The 15,263-nt window shown below is 31.9% G+C and overlaps 1 protein-coding gene and 1 long non-coding RNA gene across 2 annotated transcripts; both read right to left on the reverse strand.

Moving 5' to 3' along the window:
- Nucleotides 1-630: 630 nt before the first annotated feature.
- Nucleotides 631-3,491, reverse strand: LOC142226441 (uncharacterized). Its single transcript, XM_075296465.1, has 4 exons — nucleotides 3,405-3,491; nucleotides 3,285-3,321; nucleotides 1,193-1,245; nucleotides 631-1,127 (listed from the first exon to the last, which is right to left on the reverse strand). Exons 3-4 carry the CDS (start codon nucleotides 1,230-1,232, stop codon nucleotides 631-633), a joined length of 537 nt encoding a protein of 178 aa, XP_075152580.1. The 5' UTR covers nucleotides 1,233-1,245; nucleotides 3,285-3,321; nucleotides 3,405-3,491.
- A 5,127-nt stretch (nucleotides 3,492-8,618) lies between these two features.
- LOC142221244 (uncharacterized) lies at nucleotides 8,619-13,872 on the reverse strand. Its single transcript, XR_012717970.1, has 2 exons — nucleotides 9,175-13,872; nucleotides 8,619-9,064 (listed from the first exon to the last, which is right to left on the reverse strand). It is a non-coding gene; the product is annotated as an uncharacterized LOC142221244 (long non-coding RNA).
- Nucleotides 13,873-15,263: the final 1,391 nt, after the last annotated feature.

Below are 15,263 nucleotides of genomic sequence, written 5' to 3' on the forward strand. Positions count from 1 at the left end.
GATCCAAAGCTAAATAACTACACTGAAAAAATATTGTCATGAGGCTAAAGATTTCTTGTCTTTAAAATACGAATGCGAATTTTGCTTAGCATAGAAAACGAATTTCTCTAATATATAGTTTTTTCTTGTTGTTTGTTTTGTTTTCTTTCAATAGAGTCGTTTGTTTCTTATAATTAAGATATTAAAATTGGTTATTTTCACTTGAAAGAAAATTTTGCTAGACTAAGGCTACATGACATTTTGTAAGTTCTTCCATCTATAAATTTATTCACATTTGGTATCTTGATGGTATGGTACATTCTTCAAAAAAATTTCCATCTTGGTGACTACGTCAACAAGAAAAATTATCGCATCTGGAACTCGGAATTCAAGTGTTTTTAAATTTTTTAATGAAATACAAACAATAGAATTTTTCTTTGAATACCAAACTAACATCCTAAAACACTTATACTTACCTTATTTGTAAACAATAATTAAGACTTATTTGGAGTGTTTTTTTATTTTTTTATTATTATTGGATAAAAAATCTGAAAAGTACAATACTAATTGAAATTATTTAAGTCATATTTTAGTTGTTGTTACTAATATTATTGGATAAAATCTTAAAAGTACAGTAGTAATTGAAACTATTTAGGTCATAGTATTTGCTGTCTTCGATAAACATTTTTCTTTATAAATTTTATTTTTAGCAAATTTGAAGGCTCTTTTAATTTCGCGTTTATAAAGATCAAATGTTATTACATCGTCCTGCATAGCTTTGAATAGGACATTATCTATGTTGGCATATAGTTTAAATGCCTTTTTCTTCTGAAAACCATCGCAATTAAATTCGTTAATTATAGTTTTGCTAAACAAACTAAAGAAATTTTTTGCCAAACCGCCTTTCGTTAAAATGTTCTTAATAATGGCTATAGCACACTGTTGTTCCTCCTCGTTGGAAAGTTTCGTATTAAAGCTTTGTAAATCTTCTTCAGTCTGAAGAGGGAACACCTTGTATGAGTTATCTTGTGATTTTTTTAAATTAATTAGCTGCTCTACTTTGACATCTAAGGTGCTTAACATTTCCGCAAATTTATCGGTCTGCTTCTGAATCAATAACTGAAGCTCCTTTACATCTTTCTGCAAATCTGTAAAATAAATATAAAATGTATATGTTATTTTTAGTAACATTTTTATAAAAACTAAAAATTACCTCTTATTTGTGCTGTAACTTTGCTCATTTTTTCCGACATTTTCAATATTTTTCTGAAAATATGTTATGTGTGGTTAATATTAATATTCAGTACTTATATTCCCATATTTTTTGATAAATGCTATGCTGGCCAGTTTGCTATTTAAATTTCTTAATTTTGATATATAAGAGAAATATTCATTTCAAATGTCGGTATGTAAAAGAGGCATTAGAATATAAGAATGTTCATGGGGAAAAGCTACCAGTTTACACCTTATATCCGCAATATCGAATGTTTCGTCTTCCCCCATTGTAATGTCGCCTAAATAGATATCCATAAAGGAAGATTGTATTGGATCACTAAATAAATTTCGTAAATTATGCACCCTTACACCTTTTATACTTGGAGATGGGTTAGCTGCAAATCCTGTTATCATTACTGGAATGAAAGGATTTATGCAACAGAAATTGTTAGGACTTTTTGTACTTAAAAAGTATAAACTCGTTTCGTAACTTTCAAAGTTGTTATGAAGCCCTTTCATTTCGTTATGTGTTTTAGATGTGATTAAGGGTGTATCGCTAAATTTTGTATATATTTGCTGCAAAATTTGATTTGGTTTTCTAATTTTTCTTTTTAGTTTATATAAAAAATTTTCAAAGCCATATGCAGAAAATTTTGAAGCTTCTCCAAAATCGTTCACACATTGCGTTAAATGCAGTAGCCCGTGTACATTAAATGTTACGCTATTTGCACCGAAAATTTTAATAAAGTTTACGACAAATTTTTTGAGAATATTCTCTATAAGTGGACACAAATCGGAGGAATATTTTGGACTAGATAATAACCTGTAAGCTACATGAAGTAGTAAAATTTCATAAAAAACTTCATCATTTACAAATTCTTTTATGAGATATGGCCCATAGTACAATATGAACTGTCGAAATTCCGTTGCTTTCCACCTACACAGATCATTCAATCCTCGTGGTTTTCGTTGAAATTCTTTGGGCACATAACGAGCTACATCTATTAACTTTCGCGACAAATCATTTAAGTCTTCATCCGATAGTTTAAATATTGTTTTATTTTTTACTAAATACGTCAACATCTTCTTTGTTACACCCAAATCGATTAAGTGCATTGGATCTAAGGGGAACTGGCTTATCATTTTCGTTCCAATTGATTCTAATAAACTATGGGAAAATTGAAATCGGCCTTTATGAAATTCCTTACGCTTGCGATTATGAAAGTCCGTATCCGTTCTTAAGTCGGAAGACGACGTTGAAAATGTTGTGACGTTGTCAAGGTATTTCCCAATTTGATAGCATTTGCTGCATCCATTAAGAGAATTATGACCAATAATGCCGCATAAAAAAGCTCGGGCTGGGGTGTCGCAAATATACGCTCTTATAGATATACTATATTTTTTTTCAAACAAAATTATTCCCTCTTCCTTGAGTTTCCGAATATCGTTGATATAGTCATGGAGGAAATTATCAACATCGAAAGGTTTTTTGTCACCTACATAGGTTCCTATTAGAAATATTTCAATTCCCTCTACATTTACTACTCTTCCCATAATTGGCCATAAACATGTTGTTGAACTTTTATATAGCGGAAGTCCGTCTACGCCGATATCAATCTCAATACAGTCTATATTTTTTATGAGACATTCAGGGATCTTTTGCAATTGTTTAGCCAACCCGATATGTGTATATGTTCCAGGCGAGACAGTTCTAATTATTACTTTTTCTTTTTTTTTTCGTAGCAAACCATCTAGAGACTTAGGAACTTTTATATTTTCGATACGGAGAATAGCAAGCAATGCATTTACGCAAGACCTTGTTGGTTGATATTCATTATACCATTTGATAAGTCGGTCTTGAATTGTTTGGTCTTCAGGTAAATTATATGAAAATTCCCTTTCGGAATCATTTTGTTCTTGGAACGAATTAGTATTCAAAACATCATTAATTATGCTGTTTTCGAGTGATTCCGACTCAACCTTCCCGTAGACCGAAAGTCTAATTTCTTTCACAACTTCTTCTTTGCGTTTCTTAATTTTTCTTTTGATTGACCTTTTATCCATCTTAGAAATATATTTTTTCTACTTACCAAAATGTGGCAAAACGAAAAAAGTAACTGTTGTCTGCTACAAAATGAAATAACAAAAATTTAAATTAAACTAATAACAGAAAACATATAAATAGAAAATGACTGTACTTAACAACTCACCAATGGAATTTGTGTTACAAAAATCTCAACTCAACGACAAATTAGGTTGATTATGTATTTTTCCTCCTTCAATGCTGTAGTTTTCCAGTAAATTAAAAAATGTTCCTATTAGTAAAAGTAAAACAATTAGTATTGAGTATTGCATACATTTTATAAATTACTTACCAAGTAGAAAAAAACACTACTCTTGATGGAATTTGGTTTAGAAGCCTTCTCCTGCGCTAGACATTCAGCTTCATTTACCATCAGAAGATGAATGGCCTACATCACTTTTATTACTTTAAATATAAGTGGTTGCCTTTTTGAATGTAACGGTAATTAAAAAAATTTTGACATTGGGTCATTTAAGAGTATATCAAAATAAACCAATGCAAAATTTAAGAAGAAAAGAGAAACGTTACAAGAGATCTACTATCTCTTGTAACGGAAAGGCATAGACAATTATTTTATAATCTAGAAAGAAAGAGCGAGTAATACAATGTTTACTTTTCATGCCGACATATTTTGAGTTTAGTTTACATAATGGTTTACATTAAACATCATTTTTCTTTTATCACATCATCCGTACACTGAAAAAAATATTGTCCTAATATGGAGGATTATGCAACTTAAATTTTAGGACTCGAAATTTACGCAATGTTAAGGACAAAATTCTTTAAAATAATGAAATTTTAATTAAAAGAAAGTTTATAATCCTTGTTTCAAACATTTTTTTCCTTAAATTTAGGACACAAATCTTGAACTTTTGCGTCACTCTGCTGAAGTTGTTCATCTTTGAAGCAAGGCAAAATTTCCTTAAATTAAAGAAAACCATTTTAAATTTAAAGAAATCGTCTTTAACTCAACTGAAATATTGAATTTTTAAATTTAAGATAAAAAGGCTTCAAATATAGGCTAAGACTTATTTTAAGGATATCTAGGGAGGTCCGTAAAAAATGTCTTTATTTTGAAGAAGCCGCATCCTTGGCTCGGAAACAATACCTAAATCTTTAAAGGAAGGTCAAAATCTTTGGATCCAAGTAAACTTTTTTTGAGTGTAGTTTGCGAATTCTGCACTTGCCGTCTTAGACTTATTTCGGGTTAAAAATGAACATTTTTTTTCATAAATTTATTAGTTTTTTAGATTTTTAAAATATTTCGGAGAAAATCGTTTGCTTTTTTGGGGTTTCTGTTTCATTCATACTAAACTAAAAAAAACATGTCTGGTTCCAAAGATTTTGTCTTTACTTTAAAAGATGCTGCTTCTTTAAAATAAAGAAATTTTTTACATAAAATTAAAATTAGGGTACAGATCTCATGTATCAAATTTTCTTTCCGCGGTTTATTAATACAAAAAAAAAAACTTTAAACCAAAGACGCTAAATCCTCAAAATAAGTCTTAGCCTATATTTGAAGCGTATTTATCTTAAATGTAAAGTTTCAATATTTCAGTTAATTTAAGGACAATTTCTTTAAATCGAAAATGTGTTTCTTTACTTTAAAGAATATTTGCCTTAGTTCATAGGCATGCGACTTTAACTAAGGGACGCAAATTTACAAAATTTGTGTCCTAACTTTAATGAAAAAATTTTTGAGGCAAAGATTATAGACTTTATTTTAATTAAAATTTCATTATTTTAATGAAATTTGTCCTTAATATTGTAAATTTTGCATCGAAAAATTTAGGTTGCATAATATCACGTAAATATTTTTTTAGTGTAGATTTAAACCCCCAAAAATTTCTTTGAATTCAAGTAATTTTTATAAGTGTATGTACAGACATACCCTGAATATGATTGTGTAATATTATCCGATTTAATGGCATTTAAAAGTCATGTTTTTTTAATTTTGAAAAAGTAAAAAAATCGAAAGGTAAAGTTTTCCAAATTTTGATGAAAATGAACTGTCACAAAGTCGTGTTTGAATATTAAACAGAATTGCGAGAAAAAATTAAATATTCTAATGATGTTTTCTGTGGTTATCTATGATATTGAAATATTTTGCTTGGCCGAACTTTTTTACATATTAGTTTAATAATTTATTATAAAAAAGTTAGCTTTTTCTGTAGCAAACAACTCTTGTGTACACATTTGGCGCATACGTTTTGATATTATTAATACCCTGTGAAGCAACATTTTTCTTAAGTGCAAAAATGCTCTCTTCGAGGCATGTAAAATTGCCTGCTAGTAGAAGCGAAACGTGCATGACTATCGGATCTTCAAGAAGCACTTATAGTTGCAGTATAAATAAGAAGGCATCTAATATTCCGCTGCTGGGAAGTATATACGGCCGTAAGTCCGACCAGGCCGAATCTTATGTACCGTCCACCATGGATTGCATAGAAACTTCTACTAAAGACTGTCATCCACAATCGAATTACCTGGGTTGCGGTAACACTTGCCGATGGCAAGGTATCTTAAAACTTCTTAACACCGTCTTCTAAAGTTAGTCCGTACGGGGTATATATAAAACAAAAAAAAAAACCGATTAAATACGTATATAATTCAGTTTGACAAAATTTTCTACAGAAATAAAATTTTGACAAAATTTTCTATAGAAATAAAATTTTGACAAAATTTTCTATAGAAATAAAATTCTGGTAGATTATTTTTGGCAATATGGATCAATTTTCGTGTGATTGGCGATCGGCTATATATAACTATAGACCGATATGGACCAACTGTTGCATGGCTGTTAGCGGCCATATAATAGTACTATGTACCAAATTTCAACCGAATGGGATGAATTTTGCTCCTCCAAGAGGTTCCGGAGGTCAAATCTGGGGATCGATTTATATGAGGGCTATATATAATTATAGACCAATATGGACCAATTTTTGCATGGTTGTTAGAAACCATATACTAACACCAAGTACCAAATTTCAATCGGATCGGATGAATTTTGCTCCTCCAAGAGGCTCCGGAGATCAAATCTGGGGATCGGTTTATATGGGGGCTATATATAATTATGGACCGTTATCGACCAATTTTTGCATGGTTGTTAGAAACCATATACTAGGTTAGGTTAGGTTAGGTTAGGTTAAAGTAGCAGCCCGATTAAGATTCAGGCTCACTTAGACTATTCAGTCCATTGTGATACCACATTAACTAAAAGTACCTATTATATATGGGCACTTCTAGTTTTAACCGCTGAACCTTCTTGATTATTTTTATTTGTTGAACCAACCAGATTGTTCCAAAAACATTAGCAGACTGCTTAAGTTAACGTTTTCCAGATCCGCCAGTAATCTGAAGCTATATGCTCCTAAAAATTGCTTGCGCTTTACACAAAATGCAGGACACTCACACAAGAGGTGTTTAATTGATTCCTTTTCCTCCGCATCATGACAGCTCATACAATAGTCATCATACTTCGCGCCTATAGTTTTTGCAAAATCGCCTATCAGGCAGCGACCCGTTATAGCCGATATCAGGAGTGGTATCTGACGTCTCGAGAACACTAGCATATCTAGTGTGCGGTTTAAGTTTAAATGGGGCCATATTTGCTTGGTGTCGTTACAGCCCTTGTAATTCTCCCATCGAACATTTGCCATCATAACAGCGTTCTAACGCAGCATGAGCTTGCAGGTAGCCAGGGGCACACCAACAGATTCTAGTTCCCCTGGAATATGTTAGGTAGTCCCTAGCCTTGCCAACTCATCCGCTTCGCAGTTCCCCGGTATGTTCCTATGGCCAGGCACCTATATTAGGTGAATATTGTACTGCTCAGCCATCTCATTGAGAGATTTGCGGCAGTCGATGGCCGTTTTCGAGTTGAGGAACACAGAGTCCAAGGATGTTGACTGTCTGAGTATATATTAATGCCCACATTTTTTGGAACATTACTTCTCAGCCAATTCGCCACCTCTCTTATTGCTATTATTTCAGCCTGAAAAGTGGACTCGCCAAAGTGTAATCCACTACGTTTGGCACATCTGGCATTATATACTAACACCACGTACCAAATTTCAGCCGGATCGGATGAAATTTGCTTCTCTTAGAGGATCCGCAAGAAGGTTTTGCAAATTACGATCATTTTTAATTTTTTGATGATTTTTAATGGAAAAATAAATTTATTCAAAAATATATGCCAAAAAAAAAAAAACGATGTATAACATAAAAATTATTTTTTTAGAAAACCATTTAATAAAAAATTGTCGCTGGTGAGATTTGAACCAACGTTCTTTACCCAGCATTTATTTAAATTAATTTTTTTATAACTCGCTTTTTTCATATTTGTAAGGGGTAGTTTTTTTTATCTAATAATGGGTTAAAAACAGAGTAAGAATTAATGAAATGGTACAAATTATTCAAAAATGGCATATCCATTAAAAAAAAAATTGAGAATTTGAAAATATTGAAAATATTTGAGTTTAAACGTTTCAGACAAGCATTAGGATGCATTACAAATCATAAAAAAATATAAAAATTATTTATTTGGCGAAATATCACAAAATTATTTAATCCAACCAAAACAATGAATTCGGATCACACATTGAGAAGTGATGCAAATTCAGTGTAACGACTGTTGAAATGGTAGACATCCGTCCTTTGACAAGCTCATGTTAAATTTTGCGTCAATTTTGCACCACTTCCGGATTCAAAAAATATCATTCCCACTACTTTTTTGCTGGGTTTCGAAAACACATTCGCTTGGTAGTGCATTGGGAGCCAACATAGTGCTATGATTAGCATGCACGCCTTACATACAACGGATCATGGGTTCAATCCCAGTTTCGACTAAACACCACAAAGTTTTTCAGCGTTGGATTATCCCATCTCAGTAACGCTGGTGACATTAGCTCCGCTCAAGTATCCGATAATTTTTGATAATTATCACAAATTTTTACTGGAAGCCGTTCGTTTACACCAAAAAGCCAGCAAAAGAGAGCCGGAGAGAGACTACAATTGACAGTTATCTTCCAAACCATAGCATACGTTGCCAGCTGGTTGTTGATAATAAACAATGTACCAGTACAATGTACATGTTCCGCAACTACCATTGGAAGTTAAAAAACATGATTCGCTTTTTGTTATTAAATTTTTTAGAAGCTGAAATTTTGAATGTGCAAATAGTTACTGGATGCGGTTCGCATACTTTTCAGCAATTTTAAGCAAAGAGAGTAAAATACACTCTTACTCTCTTACTAGTTTTTCCTGCATATTTTTTACTGTACGCGAACAGACCTATTTCTGGGGTTTTCAAAGCTTTTCCAAAATTTTATTGCAGCACAAATGAAACATGAAACAATTACTCGTATGTTTATTATGTTTAAATGAAACATGAAACAATTATGTTTATTATTCTAATTAAGTATAAATAAATTACAATTATTTTATAATACCTATTGGGAAGTATCGTATTTACATTTTGCTCGGTTACTTCAAAAGTGTTTTATTTCATTTTGCAAAATACACAGTAGCTGACACAAAATATTACCAAGCTTACACGGGTATATATGTCATATTATTGGTAGACATGACAAATATACGACATTTCTTTTATTGGTAGATCATTATATAATAATATATAAACATAAGCAACCAAAAGCATTTGCGTCTGAGTTTATTTAAAAAGAAAATTATTCCTAATAGAGTTCAGGCGTTATATTAGTAATGATTTTATTTGCTATAAAATCTTAACAGGTTATTGTTGGCGTAATCAAACACCTCAAAGTGAACCTATCGTGAAATAAAATTTAGGTTTATTTTAGAAACATTTAATTAATATATTTTACTATTAATTGCAACAAGATGCAAATATGTTAATACTAATAGGTACATGAACTTACGCCAAAGCAAATGATAGCCGCTCTCAAATCTTCTTTAAGGTGACAGAGTAAATTCCACTTGTGGAAGATGTTTTCGCTTGTAGACCATGGAATCATTTCATCCACACAATGACTGCCCAATCAGACCATGTGAACGAATTCTGTAGTTAGAAACATCTGTCAAATCTACTATTTTTAAACCCACCACCATAAAATGGTGATGGGATATAATAAGATAGTTATTCCGTTTGTAACACATCGAAATATGAATTTCCCACTATATAAAATGTATATAGTCTTCATCAGGGAGAAATCCTATGGCGATATAACGATGTCCGCCTGTCTGTATGCCTGGTGTAATAACGCTACAGCCTTCAAAAATTAAGCTATGGCGCTGAAACATTGCACAAGCTCGTCTTTTGTCTGCAAGTAGGTCAAATTCGAAAATGCACAGAAAAAAAGTAAACTACATTATGGGAAAAATAAACTATCTCGTGCGTAAAAGAGAACTAAATTGTATTCCAAATTTTGAGATTCATTAAACTAGCGAAAATTTTCCGATATTTTTGGATTTTTAATTACATTTACGAAATGTATCTAAAAATAAGGAAAAAATCTAAAAATAAAGAAAAAATCTTAAGCGCCAGATCATTCCCATTTTAACCATGCTGTAGTTCATTCTTACTATTTTTGAGAAGTGTACGAAAAAATTCTTCTGTTTTAGTTAGAATTGGACCAATTTGTATGCGATTAAAATTTTACTGTTCATAAAATTTTTGAGACATACTTGGAATAGAATCGTTGGACTGGGGGAAATTTCTTACAAAATTTTAAAACTGAACTAAAACAAGTATAAACGGCCGTAAGTTCGGCCAGGCCGAATCTTATGTACCCTCCACCATGGATTGCGTAGAAACTTCTACGAAAGACTGTTATACACAATGGAATTACATGGGTTGTGGTGTCTTAAAACTTCTTAACATCGTTTTCTAAATTGTGAGTTAGTCCATACGTGGTATATATTAGACAAAAAAGGTATGTATAGGTAAGTCTACAAATAATTACGAATCGATATGGACTTTTGCACGGTACGTAGAGAGCCAGAATTGAAATATGGTGGTCGCTTATATTGGGGGTTATATACAATTATGAACTTGATATGGACCAATTTTTGTACGATTGGGGATCGATATATCTGAGGGCTATATATAACTATAGACCGATATGGACCTAGTTAGGCATGGTTGTTAACGGCCATATACTAGCACAATGTACCAAATTTCGACTGACTCGGAGGAAATTTACTCCTCCAAGAGGCTCCAAAACCAAATCTCGGGATCGGTTTATATGGGGGCTATATATGATTATGGACTGATATGGACCACTTTTGGCATGGTTGTTAAATATCATATACTACCACCACGTACCAAATTTCAACTAGATCGGATGAATTTTGCTACTCCACAAGGCACCGGAGGTCAAATCTGGGGATCGGTTTATATGGGGGCTATATATAATTATGGACTGATATGAACCAATTCATGCATGGTTGTTGGATACCATATACTAACATCCCGTACCAAATTTCAACCGAATCTGATGAATTTTGCTCTTCCAAGGGCTCCGGAGGTCAAATCTGGGGATCGGTTTATATGGGGGCTATACATAATTATCGACCGATTTCGACCAATTTTTGCATGGGTGTTTGAGGCCATATATTAACACCACGTACCAAAAATCAACTGAATCAGATGAATTTTGGTCTTCCAAGAGGCTCCGGAGTTCAAATCTGGCGATCGGTTTATATGGAGCTATATATAATTATGCACCGATGTGGACCAATTTTTGCATGGTCATTAGAGACCATATACTAACACCACGTACGAAATTTCAACTGAATCAGATGAATTTCGCTTCTCTTAGAGGCTCCGCAAGCCAAATCTGGGGATCAGTTTATATGGGGGCTATATATAATTATGGATCGATTTTGACCGATTTTTGCATGGTTGTTAAAGACCTTATACTAACACAATGTACCAAATTTGAAAATTTGCTTCTCTTAGAGGCTCCGAAAGCCAAATCGGGGGACCGGTTTAAATGGGGGCTATATATAATTATGGACCGATGTGGACCAATTTTTGCATGGTTGTTAGAGACCATATACTTACACCATGTACCAAATTTCAGACGGATCGGATGAAATTTGCTTCTCTTAGAGGCTCCGCGAGCCAAATCGGGGGATCGGTTTATATGGGGGCTATATATAATTATTGACCGATGTAGACCAATTTTTGCATAGTTGTTAGAGACCACATACTAACACCATGTACCAAATTTCAGCCGGATCGGATGAAATTTTCTTCTCTTAGAGGCTCCGCAAGCCAAATCTGGGTATCGGTTTATATGGGGGCTATATATAATTATGGACCGATGTGGACCAATTTTGCATGGTTGTTAAAGACCATATACTAACACAATGTACCAAATTTCAGCCGGATCGGATGAAATTTGCTTCTCTTAGAGGGTCTGCAAGCCAAATTTGGGGGTCCGTTTATATGGGGGCTATACGTAAAAGTGCACCGATATGGCCCATTTGCAATACCATCCGACCTACATCAATAACAACTACTTGTCCCAAGTTTCAAGTCGATAGCTTGTTTCGTTCGGAAGTTAGCGTGATCTCAACAGACGGACGGACATGCTCAGATCGACTCAGAATTTCACCACGACCCAGAATATATATACTTTATGGCGTCTTAGAGCAATATTTCGATGTGTTACAAACGGAATGACAAAGTTAATATACCCCCCATCCTATGGTGGAGGGTATAAAAAGTAACAGTGAAAACAAGCTGGTTTTCAGCTTGAAAACATAGTACTCAGCTTTAAGTCCAAAAAGATATACCCTGTTTTGATGTAGTTCCCATATAGACCGATCTCGCGATTTGACTTCTTGAGGGCATGAAAGCACTGTTGTCACTCGGTCCTAAAATAATCTACCGAAATTTTAGCAAACATCTCCAAAATTTAAAAAATCTTATTTTAAAGTTTTTGATCAAAATTTTGCGTTTAGTATGAAAAACTAAACCGGGGACTTATCAGCCGACCTGTTATATATATTCATGGGCATGTAGACATCGTAATTTGTATTCAATTTTCCTGGAATTGGAAATCTAGAGGTATGGCTCATAAAAAGAAATGGCAAATTTGTTTCAAATCAAGATTTTCGTGAAATCTCCCTATTTAAAAACTTTAAATTTAACTTCGGAAAGTGTATGATTTAAACCGATCTTCTTGATAGTTAGTTTCATCAAAACCACCTGAAATTCTGTACACTTTCAAGTAATTACCTACAACGAAATTTTCATAGGAATCCGTATATATTTGTTTAAACTATAGGTGTGCACGTGACACGAAATTGTTGTGACTCACAAAAATGTTTGTAACTCACGCGTGAGTCGTGAGTCACGCTCATATCAACGGCATGAGTGTGCGTAATTAACAAACCAAAATGTTGTGCCTAAGTAACGAATTACGCTCACGAAAATAATCCCGCTCACCAACATAAAACGCTTAAGGGTTAAATTCATTTACAATTTTAGTGACACCTGGGATGTTAAGGGTTTAATAACGCTCTCGATTTTAATAATGCACATGTTTTCAGATACGACGCTAAGGTAAATTACTCATAAAATTATTCGTGAGTCACGACATTTTTCGTGAGTCACGATATTTTTCGTGAGTCACGATATTTTCGTGCGTGAGTACAAATTTTCTTTTCGTGAGTGTGCTTGAGCGTGAGTCCTACCAAACCATATCGTGCGTAAGATTTTTCCGTCGTGAGTGTGCGTGAGTAAACTATTACTCACGTGCACACCTCTAGTTTAAAATCAACTACCGTTAAATATGATTGGAAGAATATCGCATTTAGGAGCTTTTATGGTTGTTATAGCCAGGGCTGTGGAGTCGAGCCAATTTTGCTCGACTCCGACTCCGACTCCAGCATTTTTCATCAGCTCGACTCCGACTCCGGAGTCGACTCCGGGTAATATAACTAAATCTCATTTTAATACCACTAATTTGTGGTTCTATTGTGGGGGTTCCGTAAGTGGATCGATATAAAGTATCGTATTTATTTGTTATGTGTGCAAAAAAGGTCTTAATTTCACATTAGATGCCAATTGAACTCTATATTTCAAATTTAGGGCAATGTTTAATAAAGAAAATAATGATATAAAAACCCATCATAATATGAGAAGATACCAACAGTATATGTATTTGTGGACCAAAATTATTGATACTATCTCAAATCCTTAAAATTTGTTGCGAGCTATATAATAAGGGTTATATTCCCATATGCATGAATTTGAATCTGAATCGATTTAGACAAAATTGTAATTGTATTTAAATCTAACGTTATGGGACGTAACACAATTTTAACAAAAAATAAAAATGCAAGGAAAGTCTAAAGTCGGACGGGACGATTATAATATACTCTGCACAACTTTGTATTTAGATCTACATTTTGATAAAATCTCAAATCAGACAATTTCGCAAAAATGCATTTATGATTCATTCATTGAAAAATTTGAGTAATTTCTACAAGTTTTCGACTTAGCAGTGAGTATCAGTGAGCATACAATTTTGGAAAAATTTTTGTCTAGTAAATAAAATGTTGACTAAATTTTCTATAGAAATAAAATTTTCTAAAGAAATCAAATTTTGACCAAATATATAGAAATAAAATTTTGAATAAAATTTTTATAGAAATAAAATTTGGCAAAAATTTTTTATAGAAATAAAAGTTTGAAAAAATTATCAATAGAAATACAATTAAAAAAATGTGTAGCAAACAAAATTTTGCAAAATTTTCTATAGAAATAAAATTTTGCAAAATATTCTATAGAAACAAAATTTTGACTAAATTTTCTATAGAAGTAAAATTTTGACTAAATTTTATAAAGAAAAAAATATTTCTATAGTAATAAAATTTTGAATACATTTTTTATAGCAGTGAGTATCAGTGAGCATCAGCAAGAAAAAAAATTTTGAGAAAATTTGCTATAGAAATAAAATTTGACAATTTTTTCTTATAGAAATAAAATTTTGAAAAAATTATCAATAAAAATACAATTTTAGAAAAATGTTTGTGTAGTAAATAAAATTCTGCAAAATATTCTACAGAAACAAAATTTTGACTAAATTTTCTATAGAAATAAAATTTTGACAAAATTTTTATAGAAATAAAATTTTGACCAAATTTTCTAATAAAAAAATCTATTACTATAAAATTTTGGCAAAATTTTGTATAGAAATAAAATTTTGACCAAATTTTCTAATAACAAAATTTATTACTATAAAATTTTGGCAAAATTTTCTATAGAAATAAAATTTTGACTTAAATTTTTATAGAAATAAAATTATCAATAGAAATAAAATTTTGAAATAAATTTTGTGTAACAAACAAAATTTTGCAAAATTTTCTATAGAAATAAAATTTTGCAAAATATTCTATAGAAACAAAATTTTGACTCAATTTTCTATAGAAATAAAATTTTGACTAAATTTTCTATAGAAAAAATATTTCTATAGTAATAAAATTTTGAATAAATTTTTTATAGAAATAAAATTTTGACAAAATTTGCTATAGAAATAAAATTTTGACAAAACTTTTTATAGAAATAAAATTTTGAAAAAATTTTCTATAAAAAACAACTTTGAAAAAATTTTCTGTCAATATTCCACATATTTGTATATGGCCTTAAAATAAAATTAAAAAAAAATGTAATTTCGATTGTTCGAAATATTTCAAATAAATTGATATGGGCATTAAAATGGATCGATCCAGCCCATCTGCAAGTCTAACATTCTAGGAATCATAAAAAGATAGCCGTAATTGGAAGTTGATTTTCATTTACAATCATGCTGTAAATTGATCGAATGAATAACGCAATGGAAACTAATTTGCGTAAAAACTTGCTTAGTTACAAAATGTGAAGTGTTTTAAAAAATTTGGTTTAGCCGGAGTCTACGACTCCGACTCCACAGCCTTGGTTATAGCGCACGAAGGATACAAAACCCCCATTTTTGGTTCTTGAAAATAATTTGGG

Source organism: Haematobia irritans, chromosome 1, assembly GCF_050003625.1.
Source record: "Haematobia irritans isolate KBUSLIRL chromosome 1, ASM5000362v1, whole genome shotgun sequence".
Taxonomy (NCBI): domain Eukaryota; kingdom Metazoa; phylum Arthropoda; class Insecta; order Diptera; family Muscidae; genus Haematobia; species Haematobia irritans.